The 17,552-nt window shown below is 37.4% G+C and overlaps 1 protein-coding gene across 4 annotated transcripts in view; it reads left to right on the plus strand.

Annotated features, from left to right (window-relative positions):
- Nucleotides 1-17,552, plus strand: part of LOC108105801 (disintegrin and metalloproteinase domain-containing protein 10) — an 82,717-nt gene that overhangs the window by 7,950 nt on the left and 57,215 nt on the right. For all 4 annotated transcript variants that reach the window (XM_017212536.2, XM_017212538.2, XM_017212537.2 and 1 more), the window contains exon 3: nt 1,803-1,835. In XM_017212536.2, the coding sequence (XP_017068025.2) occupies nt 1,803-1,835 (33 nt within the window). The remainder of the gene's footprint in view (nt 1-1,802; nt 1,836-17,552) is intronic.

Genomic DNA, 17,552 nt, shown 5'->3' on the forward strand with positions numbered 1-17,552 from the left:
TTTACATTGTTATGATAGTAAAGGGACCGTTACTCTTGCAGAATGATGTAGGCTTGGGCTTTGCAAACATATTGCAACATAGTGAGTCAATCATTTTAGTTGCTTGCCTAATTAAAATGTTAAAAATTTATGTGTATTAAACGCTTCTCATTTATTAGAGAAATGCAACCCTTTTGAACGATTTACATTACTTGCGGCTCACCACCAAAAAAACAACCCTTGAAATTAACCCCAAAAATGACAATTCCGTCAATTAAAATGTGCTTAGAAAGTTTATTGAAAAGCTGAAATTCCGCATGATAATAAAGATTTGGACTAATTTAAACTTTTTAGAAATATGATTTAGATATATAATTTGCTTACTCATTGTTTTTTTTTTAACTCAATAAATTTAAATTAATGATAAAATTAATGGCAACCGCTAGTCTTCGTGCATTTACCAAAGTAACTTTAACATTTTTTGTTTGTGGTTTTTTTTCGAGCTTGAAGCTAAAATGTGTCCTCAAAGTAGACAATAGAAAGTCCCCTTTGTCTGGCATCTCAAAGCTGATGGTATAAAAATCTAATGAATTAAAATATGAAATGCCTTTTTTCCATTATCCAGCTAACGATTTTATAGCCGCTGGCATTGGCTTTGTGTTTAAATATAATGTCCCATCTGAATGCGTGAGTAAAGATCAAAGGGAACTTTAACTTTATATACTTTTAAATGGGGGATAGTTAGATGGATAGATATTTCTTATAAAATCTTTAATAGTTGACTTTAAGAATTATGAAATTTGAATTTATGAAATAAATGACTCACAAATATGATTATCTAGCAATGCCCTTTTAATAACGTTTCATTTAATTTATTTGCCAGTTTAAAGTCAACGTATTTGTTTATTTTCCATTTTATTTAAGTTAACTAGTTTTCCAGTAATTGAGTTCATAGACCATTATAGTAAACTAAGTTCCATAAAATATTTTATTTCACTTTTGTTACGAGATTTTGACGTCATTTCAAACATTCCTACAAAAGTGCAGAAAATTGCGAATATTGTTCAGCGTTAATTTCTCGTGTCAGCGAATACCAACAGAAATAATACCGAAATTTGCAATGCGTGTAGCATTGTGAGAGCCAAAATGAAAATAATTGGTTACAAAAAACATTTTCGGCATAGGTTTATTTGGTCATGGAAATGCATTTACCTGCCGAACAAAATATTTAAATGAGCATAGGCATATTAATGAGTGCTTAGATACAAAGACTAAAAATCTATTGATTTTAAATTTCCGATTAAGTTGAAAAGTGCATGCTAAAATGAATTGAAAATGTGCATTGAATTAAATATAACTTAAAGGATATGTAAATAAATGATGTTTCTTATGATTTTCCCATCTGAATGACTGTTGAATTTTGCCTTTTTTCTTTTTCATATAAAACATGACCTTAAAGGAAAACAAAGCTTAAGCTCTCAGCGCATTTTCCTTTTGCCTTTTGGCCTGTCAGGAAGGAAACATTTTGCCTTCCCCATCTTATTTTTTCTGCCCTTCACCGAAAACCTGCCCTGTGCTTACTCGAGTGGATTTTAATTTGAATACTTTTGCGTGTTCTCAACTGCAACTTACCCCGTTTTAACAAAAGTAAAGAAAAAGGGAAAAAGGGAAATGAGTGGGGTCTCCTTAGAGCTTTTCCGGATTTTTGTTGTTCCGTGTTGCTTGCATATTTTGGTCCTTGAACATTTCAACAAAATATTAAAAAATGCCAGAAACATTCAATTAATAAACTTAACTAATAATTTTTTATATTTTACTTACAGGTTACGCAAAAGATATTTCCGGAGTTAAAAGAGGTAAGTGATCGGTTGTTTAACTTCTAGATTGAATGTGAAAGTTAATTAATAAAATCCTTAACTGGAACTACTTCTAAATATTAATAAAAATAATAGAAAAATTTGGAAAATTGTTTAAAGAGGATGTTTACTTCCTTTAATTTCGAATTCAGATGTGGTTTGTCAAGGGCGAAAGGATAAATATTGCATTAGTGGTTTTGTTTATAATTACATTTGTTTATCCTTCATTTATTGCTTTTTTGATTGGTTTCAAATTGGTTTTTTTATCGTTAATCAGTTGCGGTTTTATGCTTCGCTGTGAATTCCAAATGAAAAGCCTTAAATCCTTGGCGATTGGAGGCCGCTAAACGCTGAATTTGAAAAGCGAAAAACTGCAAGCACTTCTCGCGTGGCGTTCCCTTAGTGGACACACACACCACAGTTTCATCTCAATCTTTTCACATTTGTGCATTTCTTTTTTTGTTTTTTGTTTTTCCTTTAGATGCCCGCGCATTTGGCCCATTCACACGCCGGCACTTCGGCACGGCTCCCCGTAGTGCAATTTATAATATGTGCCGACAAAGGAAGTCGAAAAAAAAGAGTAGTTGGGAAATGCCCGACGTCGTCGTCGAGTAGCTCTAGAATTCGTTTAGGCTGTCCCACTCTCACTCGCCAAGCTACTCGAAACCCCAGGCTTTTCCTCATCTCGGCCACGTTTTCCACCATTTCTCCACCTTTGTCACATTTTTACTTTTTTTGCAGCCCTTGGCTTTTGCAGGTTGCATCGCTGTTGACTTGTCAGTTGACTGACGGGCAAAAAAAAAAAACCTAAAAAAATAAAAAAGTATTAAAGGAAGAACTGTAAAAGTAGTGCTTTTTATTCCGTTTTTGTTTTTCCTGCTCATGCAAATGTTTGGCCCACACGACAAGGCGTGGCATACACTCGTTTAAATACATATATATCTATATATATACGAATATGTAAATAAATATATATGTTAGTATGTTTGATTTTTTATGATTCAATTTTATGCTTGTAGCGGTTGTGGTTCCTGGCCAAATGGCATAAAATCAATGAAGCTGTGGCGCATTTTGGGTGGCTGAAACGGCGGCCATTTTGCAGCGCCCTCGCCCAGTCGATTGTCATTATTTATTGAAAATATAGTTTGATGAGTTTTTACTTGGCCAAGGGAACGTTGTGCTGGCCGCCAGTTTACAGCTGCAGATGCTGCCCCGCACGGCAGAGCACACCTTTTTCCGACCCCTCCAACTCCTTGTTTTTCCCCAGCAAGTTTTGGGTGGTGTTGTTTTTTCTGTTGCGGTCAATGGAATGGCTTTTTGTGTCTGCCTCCACGCTGTCTGACTGTCGGTTTGTCGGTTTGTCTGTTTGCCTGTCTGAGTTTGTGTGTGTTTTAAAATTGGTTAAATCAGCAAACTTTCCTACAACCGTTTTTTTCTTCTATAAATATTTTTGCGCGCCAAGAGCTTTAACTTTTCCACACAAAAACGTTGCCGGAGTGAAATTGCATATAAATCGCGGGTTCACCCAAACGTTAGTCGGAGTTTTCTCAAAAAAATCTTCGTCAATTTGTCTAATATATGATTTAATTTTTTATATTTTCAGTTATAATAGAAGAAATTCTTTGTTACTTTGTCATTAATGACGTTAAATTGAACTCAACAACCTGCGACACCTTAAAATCCTTGATACGTACGAAAGCACCTTGTCCTATAAATCGCCCTGGCAATTCTATTGCCAAAACAATGAGTGTGCATTTATCACTCAACTGAAATAAAAAAGATACGAAACATAAAAAACCGTCTGCGGCCAACAAACTATCATCCATTTCTTCCGCTTCATATTACAAATCTTCTGCTGATACGATTATGTGTCGGCCTTCTAGACTGGGTACACGCGAAAAATGGGAATGGATATGGAATAGCTAAAGCTATAGCGAGCATATCCATGTGCCATGAAGCGAGGGGTCATAAAAGAGCGGAAAAAACTTTGCTATTCCGTGGGGTATGACCAGTTAATAGCATTTCCCCTCCGGTTACGCCCACGCAATCGACACAATGTTCAAGCGAGTGTGTGCAACAGCTTCTGCTTTTTTGTTTTTCACTTTTCCATCAGACCTTTGTACGACTATCTTTCCCTATATTCGCGAACTGGGCCTGGAGTTATGTAGTTTTCTTTTTTGTTTATAAGGGAAGTATGAAGAGTTGATTGCAACACCGGATGGACAAATGAAAAAAGAAATACAAAATTGGGGGCAAGAAAGGGATGAGACAGAAAAATTATATTCGAAGATGAAAGGGTTATGTGAATGGAAAATATGCAAACGAATTCGTATAAAGATTGGTTGACATGCTGATAAGTCTGCGCTTGGCTGCTTCTGCTGAAAGTGAAATAGTAATCTGGTTCAAAGATTATGCTCAGCATTAATGTAGGCCAGTAAAAACGGAAAATATTTAAATTTTAAAACTACCTAAAGATGTTTACTAACCAAAATCAATCCTTGGAGTGCGTAAAATCAAAAACGTTGTTAAGAGGATTTGTTAACATGCATGTAAGTGCCATCTAGAATTTGAAAAATAATTTCTTGATCCTATGCAACATAGCAATAATCGCTGGACTGCTTTGATTTTCCTTGTTTCCAGAACATTTTCATCTGCTTTCCCTACTTCACCAAAAAAAAAAAAAACGAAAAACATTGGGCTTCTGTGAAGCGGATTGCAATGCTCAACGAACTAAAGAGCTGCAAACATTGCGCTTGAAAAACTTTCCTGTTGCTGTGGGTATTGTGCACTTGCCTCTCCTTTTTTAATTTTTCCCCTTTTTTTTTTGTTGTTGCCAAACAGATTTTGCCGTATCAGAGACACAGCAGACATTTCTGGAGTTTGAGCTAAATGCGAAGTGGTAGCTGGGATGGGATAGCTAGCTTTCCCTGTTCCCATGGCCATCCTGCTATTTAGCCATGTTTTGTTTGTTCTTGCGCTTTGGTGCAGTTTGAGCGCTGCCATTCTCTATATATCCCATTCTAGCCCCCTAGTATTTCCCTCTTTCTTCTTACTGGCTTTGCAGCCATTTTTATCTTCAATACACGCTCATTTACGCTGTCTGATAGCTTTAGGGTATATTCATATCCGTTCTGTTTTTAGAGAGGAATGCGCCAACTGGGAGCCTGAGTGGCTGGGGACGGATGTTGGCACGGCGTGGAGCGATATTTGTGAATTTGCAGCTATACATTTCGCTCCTGATTACACTGGCCAACTCGGAAAGTAAGATAATTGATGACAATATCCCAATAAATATTATGAAGCAGAAAATTTCAAAAAAAATTAAATGATTTTTTTTTATAGAAAATAAAAACAAAATAATTAATTTAGGTAATTAGTGGCCTTCAGATCTAACAATGTATGTATCTATTACCTAAAAATGTTTTATAAAAATCAATATTTAATGTTCAACTTATGAACTTTACTTTTCTTTGGCATAAAACATGGACTAGTGTAAGTTTCTCTTTTTAATATTCCTAAAAAGCATTCTGTCTGTGTTTTGCTGGCATTGTCTGGCAAATGTTTGGCAAAAGACGGCGGATAAGCTTCTGTCTTCTTTGCAATACATATATATATATATATATTTACTGGAAAAATATATATAGATAATGCCGTACATATTCTAAATCGGCTCACCCAAACACGATGCCAACATTTTTGCTAATAAACTTTGTCGCCGGGGATTTAATCAACTTTATTTTATTGTTCATTCTTGCAGCCAAGTCTGGCCCATACTTTTAGGATCTGCCTAAGTCCTAAGGACCCTTTTTTCGTTGTTAGCCAACAGGATTTTCATTTCATTTCGTGCTCTGAGAGGCCTGGCATTATTGAATGGAGTTTTGCGGGGGTATTGAGAGAACATTGATTACCAAATGCGAGGCATAAATGCCTGCAACCAATCCAGTGGTGCCACCCTTTCCATCTATCGCCTTGTTAAAAGGTTCTTAAATTGCGTTTTATTGCATGCCACGTTCCCTGGTCTCGGTTTTACGCTTTATGAGCCTCTTTGTAAGCTTTTCAATGCCGCTGTGTGTATGGCCTTTTTATGGCGCGTCCTTTGTTATCACAAACAACGGACTAAATGGTAGAACAGATGATAGAAATTCGGAAATAGATTTCTGTTAGAGCTGTTAAGGTAAGCTGAAACTTCTTTATGGCTCAAATATTGAATAAATTTCATATACAAAGATTTGTATATATGAACATAAAAAGTCTAACAAACCTTATAATTTTCCTTTATACAAGTTCCTATATAAGTATCAACAGTTTTTACCCACTTTAACTTTATTAAGGACAAACATACACAATCAAGATACAGAGAAATCAAGATACAGATAGTCATGATTAGCCTACGCACTTCCTTTCGCAAATGCGATCTCATTTCACCAAGGACATCCCATGCCAGACAACTTCTCTACGACAAGCTAAAAACTCATTACCCAACGCTAATCAAAGGCACACGCACTGGGCCAGCAAGCGTTTTTATGTTGGGTAATTAGGATGTTGGCAGTGCCAACGGGGTGGAGACCATATGACCCACCCACGAATAACTCACTTATCAGACACGAGCTGGCTAATATAAGCATTATACTGCAGGACTCAGGATTCAGGACTTCTTCGCCTCCGCAAATGAGTAAAAAAGGACACGAGGCGGTCGGAGGAGTGGAATATAGCCACACGCAGTGGGTCGCAAAACACGCAAGCGAACTAATGTACACAACTTAATTATCAAAGGAAAATCGCAGACTTATGTATGGGATGCTCAATATAAATAATGGCCACCAGACAGGAGACGTCTCGACTGGCAGGGGGAAATAAGTTAACGCATCTTTAATGAATAGAGGTCTTTATAAAAACGCTGTCTCTCTAGAAAGAAGAATATGAATGAAAGTTAGCCAAAGCTGATGGCTTTTTGAAAGTAAGGTTGGTGTAGACTTAAAAAAGTATCTAAGAAGATTTGTTTCATATTTTAACCAAAGAGATATAGGCTTAAAAATGTTGATCTTCTTGAAAGATAAACCCTTTTTTGTGCTTACAAATTCACGATTCCATTCATATTTTGACAAAATTCTCCTCTAGTAGTTTTCGCCTAAAGTTTTTTCATTCTGAATTTGCAGCGTAACAGGAGAAATATTTGTAAAAGACTTTTGTAATATTATGAATACACGATTTCCCTGTGCAATATTTTTAGTTGATGTATTTTTCGACAGCGGCAGTTTTTCTTTTTTCCTTTTTTTTTCTCCGACAAGTGGAGCAGTATTTTTTCTCTGTTTTGAGTTGTATTTTCACAATTTCATCGTCCACTTGTTTTTGCGTTCATTGCTGTCCATTTTGCAATCTGTGGAGCTCACCCTCGCTCACCCCCTTTCTTTTTGTTTTCGGTTCGGTGGAGCATTCGCTGTGTTCATTGTGCTATGCTGCATGTTATTAACCCCGGACAGAGAGTTTCAATCGGAAAGATCGATAAATTACAATCAAAGGCCATGGTCTGGTCTCACAATAAACTATGCCAAGATATCGCCAATTAGTTGAAAACAAACGGATTACAAATGCTAAAAAAAGGCTTTTCATTTTTTATGTTCCATGAAACTAATCAACAAGGGATTATTTTAAGCAATTTTTTCAGTAATATTTGATCATCAATTATTTAATCCGTGATTTAAAATTCAACTGGTTTAGCACCTTGAATTTCCTGGAATCTTTTTGTTTTTCAATTTTTATTTTTTCCATCAGCCATTCCCTGTGTTCTAATTTTAACTTTGTTTTCGTGGATTTTCCCTTTTCAACCCCACAATTTTTTGCAATCAGCCAATTTTTCACGATTGCCTGCGAAAAGCCAATAAAACAAGAAGGGAAAAACAAATAAAAAAAGTCGAAAGGAAAATAAAACACCCACAAAAGTCACGTTAATGCCGCCTTGGCAATTTCAATTTGTATTTTGAACAATTTAATTTTTAAGCCGCCGTCGACGGTTGCAGTTCATGATTTTTCAATTTTTAGGGTTTGCGAAAAATATCGCCACCAAATACAATCAAAAGCTAAAAATCTATTATTCAGGACCGACGTTCCCCCATTGTTTATTCAGTCAAAGCTGAACGAAACACAACAAAAAATAAAAGGAAAGTGAGGAAACTTGAAACAGGCGAAAAAAAAGCAATATTGTTGGGAAAAAGCAGTAGCAGCAGCGGCATCAGGGAAAAGCGAAAAAGTATTGAAGCGCATCTCAGTGAAATTTTGCTGTTGTCGTCCAGAACAGAATAGAATGGCAGTGGAAAACCGGCTCAGGCTTCAGGATATATCCAAAGTGTCAGATGTAGAGAGGAGCTGAGGATTTCCAATTCCACAATTCTCTTGGCGCAAACGAGCAGGCATTCGCCAGTTGTGCGACACACAAATGTTGAAAATGTCTGGGCACCCGAAAAAAAAAACGACCAAAAAATGGAGAAAAGAAATTAAGTCTGAAACATGAAATAAAGATGAAGTGCCTGTCGAAGAAGCTGACTCAGTCAGTCAGTCAGTCAGTTAGTGCACTTTGTGTTTGGGGGAGAAGTTGTCGGATTTCCAACTGGGATTGCGATTCGGATTTGGATTGGGATTGGCGTTGGGCTTGTGAAGGCTCCTCTTGTTTTGTCATTTCTGCTCCTGGTGATGACTGACGAGAAAAATAAAAATTAAAATTTGTTTACGTGGCGCATCATTTTCTGAGCGGGTGCGTTTCTATATAACATCAGTCTTTCACAGTATCAAAAGCAATTACACGGAGGAAGACTTTTGATTTAGAACTTATTTGGAGGCTACATTTTATAGTTTTTTGTATAAAAGTAATTTAATAAATTTAAGTTTTTCTTATAGTGTTTTACTTCTAAAATCTTAAGTTGTATCGATATTATGGCCTCCTTTACCTAAGGCTTAGCCTCAGCAATTGTTCTCAGTGCTTTCTGGGTAAACATCTGGCATATCTTGTCGCTTGAAATCTTTGTCTTTGCCCGACGTTGGTCCGACTATTTGTCTCCTTCAATTTGTAATCATTTAAATTGATTTTTCTTGTCGTTTCTTTTTGACGTTGCTCAATCTGCCCTCCTCCATGCAGCGTTCCATTCATGGCTCGTTTTAATTGATGAATTTACTGACTGCCATTCCAGACATTGATAGGGATAAGCATCTTAACCTTTTTATGGGCCCAAACTGCAGGCAGAGGATGTTTTTTCAAGGGAGATGTTTTTGTACTTTATGCTGGCACTTTCCCTGATCCGAAATCGCTCGTTAAATTGACTTCAGAAGTTGCCCTGGTCATTGAACTCCTTGAACTGTGCAACAACAAGCCAGATTTATGAACTGAAGTCTTTCGTTATTGACGTCAAGAACAAGAACAAAGCCCATGCATATATATATGCTACACCTGAACATGAGCCTGAGCCTGAGTTGAGTAAAACTTCCTGAAGTTTGCCTTGGTTCAAAGCAATTACCTAAATAAAAACCTTAATTAATATTGCATGTCACACACTCTTTTGGAGTATGGGTGGGAGGCAAGAAAGGACTCGAGTGGCCTCGAGCACAATATAATTGAGATTGATGCAATTGCATATAAAATTCATATAAATTACTTGAAACTAACAACAAAGACTCTCCCAACTCCATCGGTCGCCATTTCCCAACTGCGACAGCTCAGAGCCCCAGCCTTTTGTTGGCCAGAAAGGGCGACGAGGAGGGTGAGCAGCGAGGGACTGTGTAGAGAACTCGTTTGCCCAAATGAGTCATAAACACTGAGGAGGCCAAAAGCGAGTGTCAAATGCACACATGTGCACCATCATCGCACATGATTGGGATGAACCAAACTACTACATTTGAACTTGAAAAACTTTTCGCCGAAATTTTCGTTTTCTGTCTGCAAGCAAGCGAAAAGTTTACTGGCAGCAAGCAAGGTAACTTATTTGCATATGCGAATAATGGATGTGTGTTGCATTATTACCCAGTGGAGGTGTAATTTGGTTTTTGGGCTATTAACCTTGAATGAAAGTTTTATACACCTGAGAAGTTTGCCTCGATTAATGGAATCTTTTGTGTTATTAGGGTCTGATTTTTATTTACTCTGGAACTGCCTTTGTGCGCATATATTTTAGCTGCTTATTTTGGTCCACCCTGGGCACACCCGGGCGCAGCAGGAGAAGGCTTCAGTTTTCCTCCATGTTTGTTATATATCGTCATCGCCAGCTGCATTTGATTAGCGCCTACCCATATATGCATCTCGATACATACATTTAAGTGGCCCATTTTATGCATATATATAGACGAGGATGGAAGAAAAAGTATTGAAAATACGACAAGACGGGGTTACTTCCTCAAAATTTACAAAATAATATTATTGTACAAGTTACAAAAACTTTGTAAAAGTATTAAGTTTGCCAAAAACCATTATTTATTGAGTTTTTCTGTAAAATAATAACTTCTTAATTCTATCATAGCAAGTGATCATTGGATTAATTATTATGATTCTTTCAGAAATCAGATTTTTCTTTTGATTTCTTTATAAGATCAGGTTATAAGTAATTTTTAATATAAATTTCTTATAATATTAGATGCCATATATCACAAACTTTCTTAACAAACCTCTTGCGTCCTCCGGGACTTGCATGCCAGGCACAACAAAATGGCATTTGAAACATGTGTCAAGTTCCATGCACTTGTTTATGTTTGTCGGCCAAATTTTCCTCCCCACGGCCCCACCCCAAATAACCCTGCTCCATCTCGCTCGATCCTTGGCCCCATCTCTTTCGCTCTCGTTGGCTTTTTCTGCCTGCACACAACTACAACTAAAACTCAGAGCAGACTTGACTTTGGCTTATTTATTGTCATGTGCCCATTTGGCTTCCTTAGCAGCTGAGAGCGCCTCGTGAAACGTGTTTGTTGATAAACACAACCATGAATCATTTCTCGTCACCGTTCCTCACACCCACAAGCACACACCCATTTCCACCCACTTGCCACCCGCTCTTTGGCCCCTTCTGACGTTTTGCTTGATTTGCATATGCGAGCGTGTGTGTATGTGTTCTGCACACAGAAATTTTCTTGTTGCGCTTTTTATACCCATTACCCTTAGGTTAGAAAGGTATGTTGCACTTGCATGAGACTATGTAACCCTCCCATCCTAATTATATTGATTTTGATGGAAGATTATTTAGCTGGGTTCAAAAATAAACAGTTTTTGAATAGATTACAAGAAACTATATAGCATATTTTCATATCTCTATATTAGTTCTTAAACTAACTTAATAGCTCACATTCGAAATTTAGCTGATTACTCGGTATCGCAGTGCCTAGTTTAGTTTTCTTTCTTGGGTTTTTGTATGATTTGTTGGCGATTTTCACGCCTCGTTTGGTTAAGTTTCGTTGCGTTTCGCTTTTGAGCTTCAACTACTGTTTTGAGAATTTCATTTGTTTCCCATGTATACATTTCGCAATTTCTGTTGTATCTATGTGCCTGACTGGGCTGCCTGGCTTGGGATCTATGTATGTATGTGTATGTTATCTCGACAGAGCTACATGTCCATTGAGCTTTTGTGTTTTGAATTCGCTCTGGGGAAATGGATGGCTTCTGCCTTCTACCCATTGGGAAAACTCTGACGCCTGAGCCCAGCGGCATGTTATGCTGATAAACACGCATAAAATTCATAAATTCGAGCTGCGGATTTAGCTAGCACGACATTTTAAGCTGTTGAAATATATCACAATGTTTTGCGAGTAGCACATTTGTTGAATGTCTAATGAATCGGAACTGGGGTTTTGTGAATGTAAAGAAATATTTCTCGAATGAAAATGTCATTTGCCAAACTATGATTAAGTGCTCCGAGGGAAACATGTTAAAACATTTCTAAAAAAGATTATATAAATTTCTATTTACCAACTTATAAAACTAGTTAAATATATTTATAATCTAGTTTCTTTCCTTTAAATTATTTTCTTACACTTTCCTTTATTTTCCCTATCCGGATTCATCTCTCTGCTCCGTTGTCATTGTCACCAAATTGACACATTTAGCAGTCGTCATTTACTTTTGTTATGCTAATCTGCTGCCAGGGCGAATTCCGCTTCTCCCTTTTGGCATCTGCCACGCCCCCTTATCGCCCATTGTCGGCGGTAACCCTAATAAGCCCTATTATAACGCTTTGCTGCCACCGTTAATGCCCATCGCTCCAATTATTTTAAACATATTACAAGCAGATTTAGCACAGATTACAAATTAGGTTGGATGCTGCGGTGGGTGGTGGTGTGAATTAGTTCGTGGGTGTTATATGGGTTGCATATAGTTGGTAGTTGGTTGGGTTGATGAGAGGGTAGTGACGCTCCAACTTTGAAGTGCTGCGAACTTGGCGTACTTGATGGCACTAATTTATGCAAGGCCAACAATGCCACACCGCATAATCCAGAGACCGCGTGGCTAATTTGTTTATAATTTTCATAACTTAACGTGTGCGCGAGGCGTAACTCATTTCCTTTCCATTTCCATCCGTTATTCCCGCCACCTCGTATAGCAACTATGTAGTAGTATATTGTGAATCCAAAATACGCATCTATGTGGTGGCATGTGTGTCTGTGTCTTTTTTTTTTTGTGCTACACTTGGCATCGCACGACTCGACACTTGGCAGCCATGGTACGGGTAATTTTGCCGTCATGTGCTGGCAAAATGCAATTATTATAATTATTTTTTGTTAAACGTGCCACAAAAAAGGCTAAAATACAAAGGCTACTCTGCACAATACCAGCTAATGGCAACAATTGTAAAAAGCAAATCTGAAAAAAGGCATATATGAAAAAGTGAAAGTTGCATTAATTTATCGCCTGGAAAATCTTATCCAAGGTTATTATTCTTTTTTCTATCAAATTGTTCTCTTTTTACTATGATTTTATTAAAGCCGTCAAATAAGATATTAATGGATAATAATTATGACCGTATATTTATGGCATTTATTATAATTAAAATGGATCTCCTTTAGTTTTCTGTTTTAACTAATACATAATTACTTTAACTTTTTGTTAAGCATTCGGTATACTGCAATTTGAAACAAGGAATGTGTATCATAAAATTAATTAATGCCTTGTAGTCGCATTATCTATGTTGAAACCGTAGTGAAAAGCCAGTGGCCAGCATGTCTACTCAAAGCCAGCCACCCTCATCCAATTTCCCAAGTTACGTGACTTGGCCAGCGTTGACCGTTAAACCGAATGTTGCATCAACCCGGTAATTAAAGGTAAGCGTTGGTTGGATGAGAACGTAGCAGGACATGGCCAAAGGAACTTTGATGACGACAGCTACGGCGACTACGACGATGACGATGACTCTGGTCTGACTTTACCAACAACGCTCTGTGTGTACGCTAGTTAACGCCGTTGTTGTCCTTCGTAACTGTCGGAACCGGCACCCATTCTCTTGGGTGGAGTCCCGCTTTTGATTGGCATACGCGGGATGGATTCCTCTCTATATAAACGTGACCATAAACCCAAACCTCCATCCACTTCGCACTCCCTGCCCCAAAAACCTGCAGCTGGGGGCCACACGCACCAAATGGCGACGTCTTGTCGGCCGTTGAATGCCGCATTTCATTAACTAGCGCAACGGCAACGGCATCGGCAACGGCATCGCCAACTGCAACTGCATCCTGCATTCTGCATTGTGCACGTTCATTGTGCGTGTGCATTAGCGAGCAGCCCAAGGCCTCCACCCTTCCACCAGTCACCACCCATTCAACCGTTACCCACGGGCACATTGTCCACAGTGGAAAGTAATTTACAAATTTTAGAGCAAAAGATCGAAATTAAATTATTATAAGTTCATTTAAAATAAGATTAATATTGATTTTGTTACATATTTAGGCAGCCTATAGAATTATTCTTTGAACAATTCAAACCACTTATTGATAGAAAATATCAAGTTTAGGTAGTTTCTGGACCACAGTGCCAAAATGGGTGTTTGGGTAGGGATGGCAGTGTACTTCCGTTATGGTCATAGCAACCTGCTCAACATGTTAATGCAACGGCGAACCAAAATCCAAATCCCCATGCAGCTGCTGCTTGACAACCCCACAGAGATTGGGTTGGCTGGTTGGATGGATGTTTTGGAGGAAGGGTTATGTGGAACGGTGGGGGCTTGGCTTGATGGGTTTTGCTACGTGCATCCAAAATACTCAAACCTATTCCATTTGCCCAGCTGCTGCTGCTGATGCTGATTTTCCGAGGTGCCTCTGTCTCACTGCATTCCTCATTTGAAAAGATAATACCACATTCTTGGCTATCCGTTGTCCCAGGGTACTTCCTCCTGTTGTCTCCGCATTTTTATTTGATTTTAGTACTTTTGCCCTTTGTTTTTTTTTTTCAAACTGCAGACTGAATCGTGTGTGCTCTGCACTTTTATTAGTTCTGGCTGTTGTCCATTGTACTACGAGTTTCAACTATCAACTCTCTATATCTAATATCGTTGGCTAGGTCACAAAAATATGCAGCGAAGCTCTCATCGTGAGAATATGAATTTATTATTGCCTTTCTGTTTGTCTAAGGAACTTTGCTTTAAAGTTGGGATTCTACTGTATTTTGAATTTTGACAAACTTTGATTGCTGTAATTTCACGGCAGTCAGTAATATAATTGAATGAATCATAACTCAGATTATCAGTGTTCTTAATTTGCTTTGCTCAATATGTTGTAAAATAATCAACAATGTATGTATGTTATATTTATTCCATTTTTTGTACCTAGTATAAAAAATATTTTGCTGATTAATTTAATGGCTTTAAATGTCTTTATTTATGGCTGTTCGTTTCCCTTGTTTTCTATTAATCATATGAAATAACATTTTAATTATGTAATTTTTTTAAATTATCATCTGATTGAGACTACCTAAAATACTAAAAAAATGGCTTAAAAAGTCAGAAGATGTTTTTCCAAGCCTTATACCGAATTCTTAAACTTAAACTGGGCACTAAAAATAAGGCTGAATGCAGAGAGATAAAATTGGATTCCAGCAGCCACCATATGCTACTGCAGCTCAGCCACTGGGACCACAGGGAACCCGCTTCGTTCTATCGTTTGGTTGCCAGCTTCCAGCTTCCAGCTCTTGGCGTATTTATGTGTGGTTTTGTGTATTTGTTATCAGTTCAACGCGTTCATTGCTGGGGATGGCATATAAATTGACCGACGGGGAGTGCTATTTTTATAACAAGAGAAAACTCGAAGAAAGCCACCATTCCGAATCAATAAATTATAAATTTGATTGCTGTTTGATAATGCCGAAAAGTGGTTGGCAATTTTGATTTGAAATAAATCCAAACTGATATGGAATTTATCTTCATGTACAACGTTTAGCTTAAGCAAATAAATATTCAATTTCGTTTGGGTATGTCCCCAGTGTTAACTGGAAATCGTTTGTAATAAATCCAATCTAAGATAACATACTGTTTGTGCCACTTAAATCGATAAGAGATTGGCTATTAATTTGCCAACTTGACATTTGAACTTAGCATGCAGTGCACAGAAAACATATGTCATTGCCCTTAATTAATCGGGTTCGTTGCCTGACCAGTGACACAAGATGGCCTGTAAAAAGGAAATGGCAAAAGAGAGAATTAACAAAGTGCAAAACGAACAACGAAATCAAAAGTAAAGAGCAAGCAAAAAGAGAGAGGGAGACAAGAACGATGACCTTCGCTTAAAGTTCATGATGTAAAGTGGCCGAGCCAACCAATGGAAACTGACACCCTGACAAAACTCGGGCCCCCAAATACAACCTTCCATTTCCGTTTCCTCCCCAACATCGCATCTCCTCTCTTCTCTTTCCAGTCTTTATAGTCTTTCTGCCTATATACAGTCATGCAAATGACAGGTAATTGACCTCATAAAGTATTCTCAACTCGTGTGGGTGGGTTGACTACTTTTTTGTGGGGGCTGGGGGGTTGTATGCAACAATTTTTACTTTTCATGTGTAATTTGATGTATGTACGCGGTGCATGTTCGTCCCCTTTTTTGCCCCTTTCCTTTTGCTCGCCCATTTAAGTGTAATTTTGTATGTTTCTGTTTTACATTTTTTTATATATTTTTTTTTTACACATTTGTCACGTTGCCAAGAAGGAGGAAAAACGAAAAAAAAAAAAACAAATATAAAGAAATTCTAAAATGTTAATGTGCCGAGAGTCGACTCCGTTGTTCTTGTTCCGCTGTGGCACTTGAAGTAAACGTTCAAGTATTTCGCGTATTGGGGGTTTGTGGGGGCGTTGATGTGTGCCTACTTTACTTTCTTTTTTCGCTATGTTTTTGCTGCCTTTAGGCTGCCATATGTGGGCTGTATGGATAAACGAGCAATTACGATTAATTGCATTTGATAAAATGCCATTAAAAAATGTAAAGCAGAAAGAAGTGAGAGTAAGTTGTTGCTGTATCTGAGTATCTGCCCGACCCTCTATGCCTATCTCATTGTCTTTAAAATGAGAAACATTTTGCGTAGGCAGTTTAAGATATAAAAAAAAGATGAAACTGGGAAAAGTGTGCACTTTATGGGGGCACTTACAAGTATCTATTAAATTAGTGTTTTTTTGTTTTTCAACATGAATAAAGAGAGATGTTATCAGAAGATTATATTTTAGTAATATTGAATACTTTACGAGGTGTGTTCAAAAAGTAAGGTGACTCTTCAAATTTCGCGAATTTCAAATTTTTCGATTATCGAAACCTTTTAGAAGTTATACGAGTTGTGTTAAAAAAGGTGACTTTTCAAATTTCAAATTTTTCAAATTTTTCGATTATCTTCAGTTTTGGGAACAAGAAAAAGTCACATGGGAAGGAGAATAGGGAGGATTATTGTGGTGTTGTTTTTGGCCAAAAATCCAAATCCTTTGATCTATATTTTCGATAGCAAAAATCGCCGAGCTCGCAAAATAACTTGTAACTTTACGCCTCTCACAACCAAACAAAAGAGGATGTTCCATTGAAACTTGGTGCAGATGTTGGGAAGAGTGTACCAATATAACAAAACAAAAAATCGATAATCGAAAAATTTGAAATTCGCGAAATTTGAAGAGTCACCTTTACTTTTTCTCTTAGAAAACACATATATAAAACATTAAAAAGGCGCTTTGAATTTCATCAGCTCAATAAAATAAAAAATTCTTAGCTTAAAATCACATAATGTTTTAGCCTAAGCCCCTAAAGTTTAAGAAGATTTTCTCTTGACAATTTTAATAATTTATTTTCCGTTTAGTTGCTTTTGTTCTGGCACAAGAGATAGAGAAGGGGGGACCAGACAATGGCATAATAAACCATAATCAAATATATTGTAATGTTTATTTTTCGTCTTCTCTTTACAGGTGAGTGCTCAGTTGCGTTGCTAGCCTTAGAAAATGTACTCCATGAAAAGCGGAGTTTGCTGCTCCAGGTAAAGTTTGCTTTTATTATCAGACACGACAGGGACAACAGTAGACGACGATGACTGCTACTTTTTTTTATGAGTTGGATGTGGTATGCCCCATTTCCTCCTGCTCCTTACCAAACGATGGCCACATAAATAATCGCCTTTGTGTTCCGCTCCTCCAAACAGACGCTCCCCCCATCGACTTTCTTTCAATGCGTTTCATGTGTTTTCTTTTATAATTTAAAATTAAATGTTGCATTCGGCATGTAACGATGTAAAATTGTTAG

The sequence above is a fragment of the Drosophila eugracilis genome, unplaced genomic scaffold (genome assembly GCF_018153835.1).
Source record: "Drosophila eugracilis isolate 14026-0451.02 unplaced genomic scaffold, ASM1815383v1 contig_353, whole genome shotgun sequence".
Lineage (NCBI taxonomy): Eukaryota > Metazoa > Arthropoda > Insecta > Diptera > Drosophilidae > Drosophila > Drosophila eugracilis.